General features: G+C 41.7%; 1 protein-coding gene across 4 annotated transcripts in view; it reads right to left on the minus strand.

Moving 5' to 3' along the window:
- ANKRD13B (ankyrin repeat domain 13B) overlaps positions 1-18,649 on the minus strand; it is a 295,564-nt gene that overhangs the window by 48,864 nt on the left and 228,051 nt on the right. For all 4 annotated transcript variants that reach the window (XM_068270335.1, XM_068270337.1, XM_068270336.1 and 1 more), the window contains exon 6: positions 16,192-16,381. In XM_068270335.1, coding sequence (XP_068126436.1) covers positions 16,192-16,381 — 190 coding nt within the window. The remainder of the gene's footprint in view (positions 1-16,191; positions 16,382-18,649) is intronic.

The following is an 18,649-nucleotide window of genomic DNA, read 5'->3' on the forward strand; positions in this document are numbered from 1 at the left end:
AGCTACCTCCTCTAGATATTTTGATACTTTGCCGCAGCATGTGCAAGCCACACCTAACCAAGTTTAGGACGACTCAATAGATATTTTATTCCAAAATTATATGTATTTTACCCGCCTGCTCTGTGTAGTAACACAGGCCAGCGGAGGTTAAAGTGTAGACAGAGGGAAAATTCCTGTCATTTATAGTTGATTGCATAGCGATTGTGGGGCAACGCCCAGTCGTCAGATCCACTGAGTCATCCTAAATTTGTTATATTGAATGGTATAGCTGACATCAGCCAGTTTATTTTGGATAGCGCATTTTTGATTTTGGACTGCGCAATTTTGATTTTTGATAGCCACCATTTTGTTTTTGATAGCCACCATTTTGTTTTTGATAGCCACCATTTTGTTTTTGATAGCAGCCATTTTTATTTTGATAACAGCCATTTTGTTGTCGTTCAATTCATCCATTTTGTCTCCAGAGACCCTGTGGTAAATTGAGTAACAGGGCCGACGGCCATATTTGATGAGTCATATCTCTGCACTGTATTTGAGTTGACTGCTAATTGGTTTAAGCCTTTTGTATTGGTGAATAAGTATAATAACATTTTTATGTTTTACTGAAATTATTATCCAGCTCATTGCTTATTATAAGAATGACCTTATGAGTTTTGTTTTATATCAAAAGTGCAATATTATATTGTTTTGATATTGTAATATTTATTCGATATTAAATTGATATTTTTATAAATTGGTCCACATTTATTTGCATGTTTAAACCAGTACTGTAAAACCTCGGAAAACAAGCTCACACAGTTAGGCGTATGTTTGTATTTTAGCTCCTCCTATTTTCCCAGGAGCGTTACATTTACATTTTTGATTTTATATTTATTTTTAAACAAGTTATACAAACATTGACAAAACGCCCGACATAAGATTGGAGGCCCCAGCGAGATCCGTTTACTTTCCATTACTGGTTTAAACAGTGTAAAAACGTTTTATTGAGCTGGTTTTATTGCATTGGCTATTGAATCATGAGTGCTACAGGTAGTGATTCAGAACTGCATTTGGAACAGACGTTCCGAAAAATTGTGGAATTTATATTTATACAACTAAAACATAATGAGGAAGTAGATGAATGGATAAGCAGAATGAGGAAAAGTATAAAACAGGAAGCTGATCATATATTTCAATCTAAGGGTCTGGTGGATCATTATCTTTCATGTATGACCACAATAACCTCGGATTCCGAACTGAAGAAGAGGTTGTTAGGCGCCCTGCCCTCTGTGTTATATGGGTTATTAGAGGTAGATATCCTTGCACAGTCTAGAAAAAAAGAGATTGTACAGTTGAGATCCCAATTGCAAGGAACAGAGGGAGACGTCCAATCATTGAACTCCCAGTTACGGGATGTGGAATCAGATCTTCAAATTATAAGGGCTGATAGAGACCAATTAATGATTAATATTTCAGACAGGGAGGTAGCGATCAAAAGTCTGGAAAGAGACGCCGAACGGAATCGTGAAGCGCATCGCAGACTTAAACAGGATTTTGAAGAACTACAACAGCAGTACTTCAAAATCCAACAGGCAGGTAGACTCGATAGATCATCCAGCCCTTGCCCGCCAATACTCACTCCATATGACCTAAAATGGCAAGGCATGTTGGATCGTATGGAGACGGTATGTAAGACTATGAATACCATAATCGATGACAGTACAAGGGTCCCTAAAGATCAACATTTGGATTCCTCTCCAGAGAGAGATATGCAAATGAGGGCCCCTAGGTATGATGATTCCCATAAAGGTCACGACTCCCTTGCTGATATTGATTCAGATGAATTGGAGGCTGATGAGAGAAAGCGAGAATCCAGCCCTATCCCAAGAAGGGGGAAAGGTACGTATAGGGGGGAGTCAAATAGGGGAAATAATCAGTACCCCCAAGAAAAACAGAGCTCGGCCAGCATCATAAAATTCTTAAACACCGCTGTGCCAAAGTTCACTAAAAAGGGTTCAGCGCAAATAGCATCCCACTTGGAGTTATATGAATCCACTATGGACTCTTTAAATCTGTCTGAAGCAGACAAAATCAGATTTCTCCCATGGGTTTTTGATGACAGATACCGCCACCATTTCACCTCATTTAAGGAGCGAGGTATCATTAGATGGCAAGCAGTTTCACACGAAGTGAAGCTGGAGTTTGGGCCGTATCGCACTATCTCAGAAGCAAAACGAGATGTGTATCGACTTACTTGTCGACCCGATCAGAGCCCCCGAGAATTCCTTTCTGTGCTTAAAAACTCTTACAGTTTGGCATATCGGAATCCTAACTGGGAGTCTCTTGATTTTAAACAGGCATATTATGATGCATTGCCTACCCAAATAAAGTTAAGCATGGCCAATGAGTTAGACTTCGGAAACTCCCTAGAGAAAATGGTTACCTCAGCGACACTGCTGTTCAATATCGGTGGGAGTTCCAATGTAAGAAACAACAAAAAGTACCCAGAGCGCAGAGTAGAAGAAACCAAAGTGAAAGCGGACCTAAACCTTGAATCCCAGCAGAAGAAAATACCTCCTGCAAAAGTACCTATCCAGCAGGGCCAAAGACAGCAACAAAACCCTAATCAAAACAGACCACAAAATCCTAAAGGGTCAGATAGGGATAGCTCAGGTTCTGAGAACCAGGTCTACCGTCCTCGGTTCAATCGCAGGTATCAAGGATACCAGGGTTACCAAGGAAACCAGGGTAGTCAAAGGTATAGAGGTTACCAGGGATATAGAGAACCCCAGGGGTACAGACGTCCCCAAAGATATAGACAATGGGATAACCGACCCAGGCAGCAGTGGGAAAGGAGACAGCACCCACCTAATTCACCTAGGGGTAGATCACCACCTAACTCACCTAGGAGTGGATCACCCGCAGGGAACAGATATGATCCCAGGAACCAGAACCCTCGCCGACCTAATAGGTTTGATCAGCTTGTTGATCAAGTGAACAAATTGAGTGACATGATGGGTAAGTTGGCTCAGGGATCTGCAGGAAGACAGCATGAGGATTTTTTAGCTGGGGAGGCAGGGCCCAGCTCTGCCAATTAAAGGAAACCGAGACAAATCACTATACGGAAATGGATATGGCAATACTAAATACGAGTAATGAAAATGATGTACAATGTACCGACCTACCCCAGGTCGAGGAAGGGAAGTCTAATGTTCTTGATATTTCACCACAAATGGGTGATATTATGTCATTTGAGCCAGAGCGTGAAGTACCCTCTGTTCAGATTGTCCCATTGGTAGAATCCATGGGAACCCAAATGCCTTGCAGGCAGAATCAGGAGGAACAAGTTCCTAATACCCTGACGCTGCAGAGAGATCATTCTCTGAGGCAACAAATGGAAAAACATTCCAATTTTCTTTGCAATCTTGAACAGGTAGATGGCCGGTATTTTATCGATACCCATCTACAAGATGGATGTATCGGACCGATCCCAGGTTTACTGGATACCGGTTCCCAGGTTACTATTCTGTCTTTTAACTATTACCAGCAGATCTTGGATTCATCACAAAGGAAGCCAAGATTAAAAGCCTTTGACGGTGCGCTAATAAGCGTTGGTGGTAATAGTTTACAAGTAAAAGGCACATCCTGGCTGACATATAAGATCGGTAAAAAGATCATTAAACATCCGACTTTGATTGTTGATCTTCCATATGATAGATTGATCATTGGAATCGATCTGCTCAAACGACTAAATTCCATAATTGACTTCATAAATGAAGCAATATGGGCTCAAGTCAATACTCCAATTGATTTTGAGCGCTCCAGCAATGCACAGTCGCAACGCAGCTGCCATATGATTGAGGAAAGGCCTAACTCTGTTGAAATCCATTTCCGGAACAGTCAGATACCAGAAGTCACGATCCTGAAAAACGGTAAACCCGAGGAAAATGCTAACACTGCTTTTCACATCATAAATATCCGAAAGGATAAGATTGAAAAGATAATTCTGGAAGATGATGTGTTAACTATTGCCCTCAAAGGGGGAAGTCAGGAAGTGGCAGGCATAACCAAGCATACACAGGCATTGGTTGAAATCGAGAAAATCAATGATAATGTGCTGGTTCCCGTGCAGGTAAATAATATTGCTCGGGTAAAATATGCCAAGTTGGATCTCAAATCTGAGGCCAGCTACATAAGCCTAGGACTGCTGAAGCAGGTTACCGACCCTCAGGTAATCAAATTTATCTCTACACAGGAATGGATCCACGATCTGGATAACGATAACCAGAGTCATAATGTAATTGCAAAATGCATCTTATCTGTGTCTCTAGGAAACAAATCTGCAAAACACGTCTTCAGTGTGTTAAAGGAACCACAGTACCAAATGTACTTAGGAAACGACATTATTCACCGATTTGCCATACAGGTTGATCTGGTCAATAATGTTCTGTGGTCCAAATTATCCGGAAACCCAGAGGAATTCCAGGATAGAGAACAAGCCCTGAGATGGGGACAGCGAATACCATATGCAGTGGATATCACTGTCGCTGAAAAAGTAAAAATCCCTGAAGGTTGCAAATCATTTCTTTTACCCATTCAAGTAAAGAAGGGGCAAAAGATGAGAAATGCAGATGCATTGATTTGTTTATCCAATCGGATGCAACAATTGGGGTTGAAGGTAAAACCAATTCCCCTAATAAATATTCATCAGGAACCATTATACATGGTCATGCAAAACATGAGCCCTCATAGTATCACGCTACAGGAGGATACAATGATTGGCTTAGCCATTGACTCAGAATATTACACTTTTGGATTCCAAAATGAAGTCATTGGATTAATACCTGATGAATATTTGACAGAAGAACAAATAGTGGACCAACAATATTTCTCAACACCTGAAGGATTGTTCAGCATACACTCTGTTTATCCTTTCAGTCCTGAGGAAGGTACATGTCATGTCGAGGAAACATCATTGATTTTTAACCATGAGATCAATGAAAGTGAGTATCAAACACTCCAGCAGGGTAAGGATCAAGCATGTTACACCCCAAATGACTTAACTAATAGGCTTGAAGAAGCTTATGAGGTAGGTCAACCTGAGATTTTCCCAGAGTTTCAGGAACGGGTGGAAGAACAGCTCTCTATAGCTGATGGATGTTCTAATGAATCAGAACGACAGCAGCTAAGGCAACTGTTCTGGGATTTCCAGGACATGTTTGCCAAGGACTCTTATGACTGTGGGGAAACGAACCTACATGTTACGAGAATCCTGACTGATCCAGATGCACCCCCTGTGTTTATCAAACAATATCGGCTCCCGCTAGCAGCCTATGAGTCATTATCGGAAATTGTTAAGAACCTGGAAAAGAATGGTATTATCCGACCAGTACACAGTTCCTTCAATCATCCAGTACTCGGAGTCCTCAAACCGAATGGTCAGTTCCGTTTATGCTCAGACTTGAGACAACTAAACAAACGTGTCTACATGTCTGGTTGGCCCGTACCATACATTGACCAATGCTTGGCGCAAATCCAAGGGTCTAAAATATTCACAGCCCTTGACTGCGCACAAGGATATTGGACAATTAAAGTGGATGAAAGGGATCAATACAAACTAGCCTTCACATTCGGTAATAGACAATTTGCGTGGACCCGTACGCCTTTCGGATACATCAACGCAGGCCACGAATTTGCTGTGTTCATGCACAAAGCAATGCCTGATGCAGCTGAACGAGGTACCCTAACTTATGTCGATGATATCCTTATCAAAAGTACAATTTTTGAGGAACATATTTCAGAGTTGAGATATGTATTAAATCAACTAAGAGAAGCAGGTGTTAAACTTTCCCTACAGAAAGCTCAATGGTGCCGATCTAAGGTAAATTTCCTAGGACATGAAATTACTGCAGAAGGAATTAATCCACAGAAAAAGAAAGTGGAAGCAATCAAAAATACAAGGTCCCCCACAAATCTCAAGGAACTGAGATCATTCCTGGGGATGATGAATTATTCTCGCAAGTTCATAGATAACTATGCTGAGATTACAAAGCCGCTATTGCAGCTGCTAAAGAAAGGAGTACAGTGGGAATGGAATGAGTGCCATGAACAAGCTGTATCTGAGCTTAAAACAAAACTCATACAGGCCCCATGCCTTGCTTATCCAGAAGGTGGTAAACCCTTCTATGTTGAAACAGGTTTTACCGACAAGAGTGTAAGTGCAGTTCTTTTCCAAAAGCAAGAAAGACTGAATAAAATAATTGCTTATGCCAGCAAATCATTATCACCAGTTAAAATCAAATTTAATAATTGCGAGAAGGCATTATTAGCAACTGTGTGGGCTTTGCAATATTTCAGAAGTTTTATTCAAGGTGAAAAGATCATTGTGGAAACTGCACACCAATCACTACAATATTTACAAAGTGATCAAATAAAAGAAGGTAACCTGTCAAACAGTAGGATAACGGCATGGACAATGTCCCTAATGGGATGGCCATTGGAAATCAAATATAAACAGGATACTAAAAATCCAGTTGCTCAAGGATTAGCTGAACTCCATGATTGCACTCATGTGGAACATAAAGATGAGCCACCAGAAAACGATTTTCTGGAAGAGCAATCTCTATCTCCATATAAATCCTATGAAGAGGAGTACTGCAAATCACTACCATGTGCATATGTTGACGGCTGTTCTTTTCACACAGAAGGAGATGAAAAGATGCTGGTTGCAGGTATCGGTATCGTATGGAATAACATATTTCCAGAGATATCTGCGGGATACAAAATTGGTCCCAAAAGTAGCCAGGTCGCAGAACTCGCTGCCGTGTATAAAGCTATACAAATGGCTATCGAACATGACCTTAAGGAATTTGTTTTGATAACAGATTCTGAGTATGTTCGGAACAGTTTTGTGGAATATTTTCCCAGTTGGAAAAGGACTAGCATGACAAGGAGTAACAAAAAGCCAGTCAAACATGGTAAATTGTTTTGTAAAATTGATGAACTGGTTAATACCCACGACCTTACCATTTATTGGAAAAAGGTAAGGGGTCATTCGAAACACCCTGGCGCTGATAAAGATGGGAACGATCTAGCAGATTCCCTCGCTAAGAAAGCAGCCATTGATGGTGAAATCTTCGATATCAATGACCTCATGGGAACTATCGAAGTAAATGTCACCACTAGGGGGCAGGCCCAAAAGGAGTCTCAACCCAGTGTAGCAATGTGGAGTCAAGATTCTCCTAATGAGGATCTCATTGCGAGCCAAAAGGGGGATCCCGTTATTGGTTTGTTTTATAAACATATTGGAAGTCCACATGATTATCCCATCACCGTGGAAGACTGCAGTGACAACGAAGAATTACGTATTCTGATGAAAGGTGTGTCACAATTTTCATTACAGGATGGATTGCTGATACGAACCTCGAAAAATGGTATTACGCAATGGGTAGTACCCGCAGCATATCGGGGTTTGATGTTGCAACATGCTCATGATGCCCCGACAGCTGGTCATCGAGGAGAGAAAATAACGTATGAGTTATTAAGAGACTACGCTTACTGGCCACACATGTTACAGGATGTCAGGACATATTGTCAAGGGTGCTTGGTATGCCCTCAATTCCAGCCACAAGGTCCCACTCACAGGGCACCGCTGATGAAAAGAGGCATAGCTATGCCATGGTCAGACATCCAGATCGATTTTATTGGTCCAGTAACAACGTCCTCAAAAGGAAACCGGTATATGTTAACCGTAACATGCCTGTTCACTAAATGGGTAGAATGTCTACCAAGTAAAACATGCAGTTCCAGTGTGTGCGCATCCCTACTCATTAACCACATATTTTCCCGATTTGGTCTTCCCCAGCGTATCGAATCCGATCGCGGAAGTCACTTCACCAGTGAAGTAATGACCAAGATGTGGGAAATCCTAGGGGTAAAACGGAAGCTCCACATAGCTTACCGACCAGCCTCTAGTGGTGGAGTGGAGCGTTACAATCAATCTATTGTAAATATCCTAAAAAAATTTGTTAGCGAATCAGGTAAAGACTGGGATGTCAAGCTGCCACTAGTTCTCATGGCTATTAGAGCTACTCCAAGCGCAGCAACCAAACTTTCGCCATTTGAGATGCTCACAGGTAGAAAGATGGTGTTACCCCAACATTTGCTTTACAAAACCACGGATCACAACTTGATGAATGCAACTACTGCACATCAATATGTGGAGAACTTACGGAAGCACCTCCAGCATGCCTTTGCATTTGCTCAAAGAAACATCGAAAAAGCCGCAGTCAGTACGAAAACGTACTATGACCTCAAAACCACACAAAAGGAGTATCAGGTCGACGATAAGGTGTATCTGTATAATTTTGCCAGAGACCAGGTAAAGGAAAAGAAGTTCCTCCCTTCATGGAAAGGTCCATATCCAATCACCGATAAACTGTCTCCTGTGGTTTATAAGGTTAAGATCCCTAAGGGGGATGACTTTGTTGAAAAATGGGTGCATATTAATCAATTGCGTATATGTCACCCTAGCTCACAGCTACGGAGAATTGAGCAATCTGGAAATGTGTGCTAACAAATTATTTTTCTCCTGACAGGTATACCTAATGATGTGTTAATCTCTACTAGAATCCATATGGACACAAAGATTCCAATCCGGCGCAAAGATGCCCCACCTGACGATTGCCATCCTTTACGCAGTCCTTATCTTGGGGAAGAGTGCCGAGCCACGAGTGATGCCAGATCCAGCATCCGTGATGTTACCGGATACAGCGGAGTTCATCATGACCAGATAGATGTTCCTATCCTAGAGGGTCCAGATGAGCCTAAACCCGCGATGTGTCGTTGAATGACGAGCTGATGTATCCGAGGTCCATTTGATGGAGATGCAAGTTTGATACCTGTTGCACACCAGATACTCACAGGAGTGAGTTATTCAACTCTTGGAGCAAAATCCGGAAAATCCTTTTATTTGAACCAAAGGCCAAAGCAGTTCATCGCTGTTACAGTTGCTGTTTGCTACCTTTGCAGCAAGAGGAAACCTGTTTGTTTACATCCGGAGTATCATTTGCCAAGTTTATTTTTCTTGAAGCGTGAAACATGAACTTCAATGTGATGAAGACGATGTTTTAAAGTCCATTTTTCCCTTTCATATTTGGATTACCAATACAAAACATAAAGCTTCGTTCGCAACGCGTTCCCACAGGAATGAAGAAAACGTAAAACGTTTAATAATCCTTGTTGTTCTTTTGAAATGGTCACACCCTGGAACATTCCAAAAGAAAAGGGGGATGTGTCGAGATTTCCATATGGCGGGATATCATTTTTCCAATAAACTGAACTGTGTATGATCAGATACACATAGATCTAATATTTCCTTCTCTTAGGTTACAGAAGACAAAGACTTTCTGATGTATGGTGATTCTGATTAATATAGGTGCATTGAATATTTAGGAATATATATATGGCTTATTTTAATATTGCCAAGTAATACCGAATTGCACAGTCTGTGCCCTCTAGAAAGATTAGTTGGGAATAACAGGCAGTCAGCTGCTGTAATATTTGCAATAGGTAATCCTATGCAACTTGCAGGAATAATGATATCAGGTTGTACCTTGCTAGGACAAACAATGGCCAAACAAGAAGTTAAGTAACAATGAAAAACAGACGAACCTTCACTAACTTTTGTTTATAAATGAACCAGTTTTTGTGTGCAATTGCTCAAACCCCTTTGTGTTGAGTGTCTACATCTTAATCCAAGTAAATCCAGATGTCCTCATTGTGAAGGGTAGACAATGTCAGCTGAGAAACACAGGTTCCTTAGTTAATGGATAAAACGAAGCTTGGGAAATATATTGACTATGCTGTCAGCAATAGTTCATATTAAAAAGCATAAAGTTATATTACAATTCCCATCTAGGTTAAGAAAACAGACAGCACATGTATGTATTATTGCATAATAATTAAGAAGGGATATTTAAAAGGTTATGGCATTGTATATGTTACCTTTGTTTTTCCTATAGCTGGACAAACCAGTCATGATATGCTATATGTTTACCAGTGTTGCATGTTAAACAATAATGTTAATGGTATAAAACTCTGCTAACAAGCACAATATGTTATAAAGCAGAGGTCCATGGTGGTTTTCAATATGTCACTATGATTTTGGATCAAATCCAATCTATCCGAAATATGGTAGAAAAGGTCACTGTATCCTGAATAATAACCAGTGATCCCATCCAGATCAGCTATCCATAAGATATGAAATGTTTATAACATTGATTCATTCACTGTGGGCTATAATAAAACACAATCAAAATGTCTTTAATTTTGCCACATATCCCATTAATAAGGTGATTAGTTAGCCAACAGCACCTACAAAGGGTGAAAGCCAGTATTACACTTGGGTTAAAGATTAGTCACAGAAAGCTCCCATTGGTCACTCCCACTGCCCAGTGATAGGCTAGAAGATTTAATCTCCTGGGCAGGACCATAGGTAGTGAGGGGAATAAGATGAGAGGGGTCATTCAATGAGAGAGAGAATCAGACCATCAAGAGATCTGAGCAGACCAGGACATAGAGGATTCATGCCATCTGAACACAGCCACGCCTAAGAGGAACACGCCCAGAGGCCATCTTGGTGACTATACTTGAACCCAGTTCTGATTTTCTTGTTAGTTAGACGGCTTATTACAGCGCAGAATATCTGAACATATGATGTATTGATTGAATTTCATTGGTTGATATTTTAAAAAGGGGTGAGCTTTTCCAAAGTTGCAAGTTGGAAACAACTCACCTAAGTTCTACCATATGTTCATTGATAACTGGCTGTTTAACTCAGTCTTGGATAAAAAACTAGACCTTTCAAGCTACCTCCTCTAGATATTTTGATACTTTGCCGCAGCATGTGCAAGCCACACCTAACCAAGTTTAGGACGACTCAATAGATATTTTATTCCAAAATTATATGTATTTTACCCGCCTGCTCTGTGTAGTAACACAGGCCAGCGGAGGTTAAAGTGTAGACAGAGGGAAAATTCCTGTCATTTATAGTTGATTGCATAGCGATTGTGGGGCAACGCCCAGTCGTCAGATCCACTGAGTCATCCTAAATTTGTTATATTGAATGGTATAGCTGACATCAGCCAGTTTATTTTGGATAGCGCATTTTTGATTTTGGACTGCGCAATTTTGATTTTTGATAGCCACCATTTTGTTTTTGATAGCCACCATTTTGTTTTTGATAGCCACCATTTTGTTTTTGATAGCAGCCATTTTTATTTTGATAACAGCCATTTTGTTGTCGTTCAATTCATCCATTTTGTCTCCAGAGACCCTGTGGTAAATTGAGTAACAGGGCCGACGGCCATATTTGATGAGTCATATCTCTGCACTGTATTTGAGTTGACTGCTAATTGGTTTAAGCCTTTTGTATTGGTGAATAAGTATAATAACATTTTTATGTTTTACTGAAATTATTATCCAGCTCATTGCTTATTATAAGAATGACCTTATGAGTTTTGTTTTATATCAAAAGTGCAATATTATATTGTTTTGATATTGTAATATTTATTCGATATTAAATTGATATTTTTATAAATTGGTCCACATTTATTTGCATGTTTAAACCAGTACTGTAAAACCTCGGAAAACAAGCTCACACAGTTAGGCGTATGTTTGTATTTTAGCTCCTCCTATTTTCCCAGGAGCGTTACATTTACATTTTTGATTTTATATTTATTTTTAAACAAGTTATACAAACATTGACAAAACGCCCGACAAACCTAAATTAATGTCCAGCGCTGCGTAATATGTTGGCGCTTTATAAATACAACAAATAAATAAATAAAAATAAAATAAATAAATATCTATAAATCAGCTGTATCAGTAAAGGACCCAGATAACAGAGACAGCTACCACACTCCTGATTTCAAACCCCAGCCAGGAGCTAGGAACACAGGCCTCAAAGTTAAGGCAAACAACATTAAAGCAGTACTCTGCAATGCCAGGTCCATAAACAACAAAACAGCAGTTATTCATGATCTAATAGAGGCTTCAGATCTAGCTTTAATTACAGAGACATGGTTGGATCAGAACTCAGGACCCACTCTTGCGGCTGCGGTACCAGACAATTACTCAGTTTTACACTGTGAACGGCAAAACCGCAAGGGAGGAGTATTAGCTTTGTGCTTCAAATCCAGTTTGAATATTAAACCCCTTGCTGTAGCCCCCACCTACTCTTTTGAATGTCTGGCAGCCGAACTCTCAGCTGAGAAAAAAATAAACATACTGCTTGTCTACCGACACCCTAATGGTGGCTCAGCTTTTCTCAAGGAAATAGCAGAACTTGTATCTTGCATAACACTGAAACGCGCTAGGTGGATAATTCTGGGAGACTTTAACGCCTGGGTCGATACACACTCTTCCCAATTTGGAACTGAGCTACTTCTCTCCATGAATGAACTGGTCTTCTCTCAAGCCATCAACCTCCCTACCCACAAAAAAGGACACACTCTGGACCTCATTTTCCATTTAGAACTTCTAATATCCAATGTGGTAATTGATCCAGTAGTTTGGTCAGACCACCACACCGTCCACGTCTCCTTTACAGCACCGGCTACAAAACACCAAGTGAAAGAACTAATAAAATATCGTTCTTTGAAAGGTTTGACACCCCAACACCTTCAGAACAGCCTCAATCTAGGCGGACTGACAGATCACAACTTAGGCCTTGAATCCATGGTCCTTAAATATAACCACGATGTCTCAGCCGCTTTTGACGCCATAGCTCCATTAAAGATAAACCGTTCCACACCATTACATCACGCTCGCTGGTTTGACAACTATAAAGGAACTAAAGAAACAGGGACGCAGACTGGAACGAAGGTGGCGCAAACACCAGTCCCCTGATGACAAACTTTCCCTAATTGCTCACCTCAAAAAATATCAAACGGCGATTAGCAAAAATAAGTCCTTATTCCTGTCTCACGAAATTGAAAATGCAGCCAACAGACCTGCCCAACTATTCTGCACGGTTGACAGTCTCTGCAATCCATCTTGCAGGAAATCCAGCATCAGACCTTCACAGGAACTGTGCGAGAAATTTGTCCACTTCTTCTCAGACAAAGTCTCCTCCGTACGATTTGCCATTCAATTCACAGCCCAAGAAACCCATGCAGAGCCATATAACAGGTGCAAAAATACCCTACCACCATGGTCTGATTTTAAAGTAATTCCTGAAAAAGACATATTGGACATCCTCTCAAACCTTTGCCAGACTACCTGCGATCTGGCCCCTGGCCCCACTAAGTTCATGTTGAAATGCCCTGAACTTTTTACACCGGCATTCCACAAAATAGTCAACAGTTCCTTACAAGAAGGGTGGTTTCCCTCTACTCTGAAAGAAGCAACCGTCAGGCCACTACTCAAGAAACCATCCTTAGACCCAGATGCTCTAAACAGCTACAGACCTGTCTCTAACCTCCCCTTTCTGGGAAAAGTTATTGAAAAGGCTGTCTACCTCCAACTTGAAGACAGGCTCTCCAGAATCAACATCCTTGACCCTCTTCAATCTGGCTTCAGGAAATATCACAGCTGTGAAACAGCCCTCACCCAGATTTGCAATGATCTGCTCATTGCAAGAGACAAGGGTCAATGTTCCATCCTGATTTTGCTCGACCTCTCAGCGGCTTTTGACACAGTTGATCATGGAATCTTGCTCAACAGGCTACAAGAGTACTGTGGCATAGATGGCATTGTTCTCCAGTGGTTCAACTCCTTCCTGGCTGGCAGAACACAAAGGGTAGCCTTAGGGCCCATCCTCTCAAACCTTGTACCACTAAAATACGGTGTATCTCAGGGCGCAATATTATCCCCTTTACTTTTCACCATATACATGCTGCCACTTGGAGAAATCATACAAAAACATGGCCTGACATATCATTGCTATGCTGATGACACCCAGCTATATTTGTCATTCAAACCTGGCATCACAGACCCTACTCCACAAATAAACTCATGCTTAGCTGAGCTTCAGGAGTGGATGAATATGAATTGGCTAAAACTTAATGCTGACAAAACTGAGGTACTTGTTATCGAGGGCCAGGGCTCAACAGCAAAGCAGCCCCAGTCTCAACCAACACCGCTAAGGATAGGGAGCTCAGACCTGAAAAACTCAGACTGTGTGCGCAGCCTGGGAGTACTGATTGATAGGAAATTAAGCTTCAGGAATCAAATCTCAGCTGTTGTGAAACATTCCTTCTTTCATCTAAGGAATATTGCAAAGATTAAACACCTAATTCCTTCAGAGGATCTTCCAACCCTAGTCCATGTTTTCGTCACATCAAGGTTAGACTACTGCAACGCCATCTACACAGGCCTGCATAAGAAAGACTTACGCCGCCTGCAATTAGTACAGAATGCCGCCGCAAGGCTGTTAACGAGCCAACCCCGCCATTGCCACATAACACCAACCCTGAGCTCACTCCACTGGCTACCGATAAAATGGAGAATTCTGTTTAAGATTGGCTTACTGACATTCAAATCCTTGCACAATCTGGGCCCTGGATACCTGAAGGACTTGTTGCAACTGCATCACACCCCCCACAATCTTAGATAAAAAGGACGCAACACCATGGTCACCCCCAGAGTCCACCTCAAAACCTTTGGAGACAGAGCCTTTTGTCATGCTGCCCCTACACTTTGGAACTCCCTGCCACACCCAATCAGGACAGCTCCATCCCTGGAAGCATTTAAGTCTAAACTGAAAACCTACCTCTTTAGTCTGGCATTCATGAACATCTGACTATCTCCTCTGTAACACAACCCAGCCTGCAACCCTGTATTAATCTGAGACACAACTATGCGCTTTGAGTCCTATGGGAGAAAAGCGCTTTACAAATGTTATTGTATTGTATTGTATTGTAGTAGCGGGCCAACTTCAATGTCTACCTTCCTCCCTTATAAAGTTCCCAGGCTTCTAATGGCTCTCCTCCAACCTATATACAGTTTCCTGGTGTCTAGAGGACCCCACCCTCCCCTATACAGTTCCTTCGTGTTTAGTGCTTTTCCCCTACCTCCCCCATAGGCCTTTCCTGTTGATCTAGGGCTTCACATCCACTATAGCTTCCTTGGTGATCTACAATGGGCCAAATAGAATGCAAAGTTGGGAAACCACCTAAGGGACAAATGTAATGGTTCTGAGGGCCAGATTTTGACCTGAATGCTGTAGAGGCTTCCCACACTGTCCTCTGGACAACCATTGCTGCTCATGGATCTCCCAAAGAAATCCAACATTGAAGATCCAGCAGCGCTTTTCCTTATGCATGTGCGTGACCATACTGCACCTGCATGAGTACAGTCACGCCTGCACACTAAACTGGACCCGCTCGTGCACCAGTGGCTCTGTGCAACTGCACAGGTGCAGCCGTACAAACCCAAGTGCAGCAGGCCGCATTTGTGCAGAAAGAGGAGCGCAGCCCCCGATCTTCCAAAGGGTCCTAGCGGGTGGCTTCCCTCTTTTTAGGTAAGCATCTGCATCGCTTAAAGGGACCCAAGAGTCAGTCCTTTTACCTTTATAAGGCCAAACAGATCTCTGTCATGCAACTGAACAAAATGGCACCGGGAAATTTGCCAGCACCAGGGGCTGCCATAAGCTGTAATGAATTACGGCTATAGTGGCGATCAGGCAATAATTTGGGTGCCATCATCTTTCCACTGAGTCCATAGTGGCCTGGAGGGGGATAATAATTAACGCCGCCGGGAGCTATTTTTTGGCTTCACCCTGCTTCTAAATTTTACGGGGGCATTTTTACATGTATGTCAACTACTGGATCATGCTTACAGTCTGACCATTGTATCGAGTCTGTAGTGATCTCATATTTAAGCAGATGCTAAAATCCATCTAAAGGCACAGATCTACAAATGCCATTTTATAGTTTCAGTTATAATCGGTTTCCCCCCTTTTTTTGTGAAATTAGGCATTTGCAATCTTGTAATTTTAATCACATGACTAGAAGGTGATGATTACAGAAAGTGAGATTCAGATTCTGTAGGTGGCACTACTGGCAGCATTCTACTGTGCCAAAGAGGAAGGCACAGACTGATTATTTCTGAGAAGATTGCAGTGATGACCAACTGTTGTGTACCTCCCACTAAACTGATAAAAACACACCATGTGTATGTGTTCTACAGTGTAATATTATTTGCAATCACCTCTCAAAGGCGATGTTCTTGGTGTCCAATTGGGTGGTGACTACAGGGGCTGTCAGACGGCTCATGGCCTGTTCCTCGGTGGGCTGCACGGCAGCCAGGAGATTTTCATGGTCCTGGGAACCTAAAGTAAGGGTTTCAGAGAAGACCACTCTTCTGTCGTGATCAATTTCCATCACCACGGCGCTGGTGTCTGTCAGTATAGAAGAAAGCATGTATTTAGTCATAATTTCCCAAATAAATATATTAACTGATGTAAGGAAAAAGGTTAAAGTGCAATGCATATCCTAAACAGCACAACACATAGCAGTCACAAATGACACAGAAATGTGCCTTCAGAAAGATAAAAGGTAGTTGAGGCTATTAGACTCCTTCTCTTTCTACTCTCAAGGCCATGGACAACTGATTTGTTTACTGGGATTTAATGCTGGGAACACACAATGCAATTTCCCATCCGATCGGCAGGAATCTGGCAATTATTTCTAACATGTCCGATCTGTTTCTGATCAAGATTGGAAAATCAATCCCTTTATTGTTCAGGAGCACTTCGGACTGGAAGTTGTAGCGTGTGTACATGTCCAATCACCCGTCAATCGGACAGGGAATTGCATGGTGTGTTCCTAGCACAAGTCTCACTACTATACAGATGACACTCAAATCTATCTCTCAGCTCCTGACTTCTCTAGCCTACTGTCACATGTCCCAGACTGTCCTCAAACGTAACATGCACAATTACTGTCTCTTGTGGAGGTCAAGACCCGATATCTCAGGCAACTGTTTGGGTACAAGAGCTGTACAGACATGTTCTATTGCTATTGAGGGGGGAGGAGGGATAAAGAAGAAGCATAGAGAGGACAAGGAAGGGTCAGAAACAGAGCATTCCGGCACTGTGCACATGCTAGATTTTTGGCCGGCCTGCTGAGAACGCTCTAGCCTGTGTGCGAGGCTTCAAGCTTGGTTCACAATAAACCTTTTAGTGGAACATAAACCTTTTGGTGCAACATAACTCCATTTTCATCTAATTTTTAAGGATTAGCCTGACCTCAGTTTACTTCATCATTCACTAGCAATAAAAAGGCATAAGCAAGTTAATTGTTGTGTCTAATTATGTGTGCAAATTAAAGTTATGAGGAAATAACTCAATTTGAACTTAACACAAAATTTCTGAATGTTGTCTTGTATTACAGTTATTGTAAAACCAGGTCACAGAATGTGTTCAATGATAACCACAGCAGAGCTGCGGTTTTGTTATATAAAGCAGAATTGCTAGTGAATGCAACTCATAACTGATAAAAGAAATAAAAGTAATAATAATTTTAAAAAAAAATTAGAGCCCCCCCCCCCCCATCCCCTAAAAGAGTTTAAAACAGAGGTGTGAATCACCCCTCCCCACCCATCTTCATATGCCAGCTTCAAGAGCTATGTCCTCACAACAAAGGCAGTGTACCGCTACAGAAATGGAGAGGCAACCTCCACCATTACAGAAGACTCCAACAATGATGGGCATTGACCTCTGCAGGCAATTCCTTGTGCCTCGTGGAGTGCCTAAGTATTAGAACAAGGGTTTATGGCGCCATCTGATAACCACGAATTTGAAGAAATCAGATAAGCACCCCTACCCCGGCTAATGTGTATAGAGGTCTCCTGAGAACTAAAGCGTGTAAACATCAAAAATAACACACAGGGGGCTATAGTATCTAATTCTGAAGTCGTCAGGGTTCTTGTTCAGGACTCCCATCTTTATCAGCAGCCTTATTTGCAGTATCACCCTTGTCTTGTTGATGAAAGCCTTCTTTCCATGTCGTTTTGTAGTCCTCAGCTTGCTTGCAGAGTATCTGCAGGGAGGTCTCTCCTCTTTCACATTTTCAGCTCCACTACCACCTTCCTCAATTCATAGTCTCAGCTGGGCCACATAACAGTAAGGGTTTTAATATATTTTTAATGGAAATATTAATTTAATAAGATACAGATACAATGATCATGGGCTATATTCACAAAGGGCAGGTCGGTAATATAATTGTCTTCTGTAAAATACCTCATCCAATATTTTACACTTTTTTTCCCAAATTCACTAAAGTTTTCCCTCATGAGGCAGAAGTTCGGTAATTTACAAATCCCTGCTTGGAGAATGTGACTTACCAGCATGTAGCAGGTCAACGGGCAGGCAGAGGACCTCTGTGTAGGACTCGGAGGTTTTCCCTACAGTGCAACCCTGTTATCCCTTTAGATGTGCTGCAGGCACCAGGGGGAGCTCTTCTGTATGCTACAATACAACTAAGCCCATCTAAAGGGATGCAGGGATGCCTTTTAAAAAATGTCCTCCTCTGCTTTGCTACACTGAAAGTCCCACCCGATTACCCTTCGCTTTAAATCAGCGTGAGAAGCAGGGCTGTGTGGCTCTCCCCAAAGGCTGTCTATCAAATCTACCGCACAGAGACAGCATGAGGAGAGCAAGTTATCG

Source organism: Hyperolius riggenbachi, chromosome 2 (assembly GCF_040937935.1).
Source record: "Hyperolius riggenbachi isolate aHypRig1 chromosome 2, aHypRig1.pri, whole genome shotgun sequence".
Taxonomy (NCBI): domain Eukaryota; kingdom Metazoa; phylum Chordata; class Amphibia; order Anura; family Hyperoliidae; genus Hyperolius; species Hyperolius riggenbachi.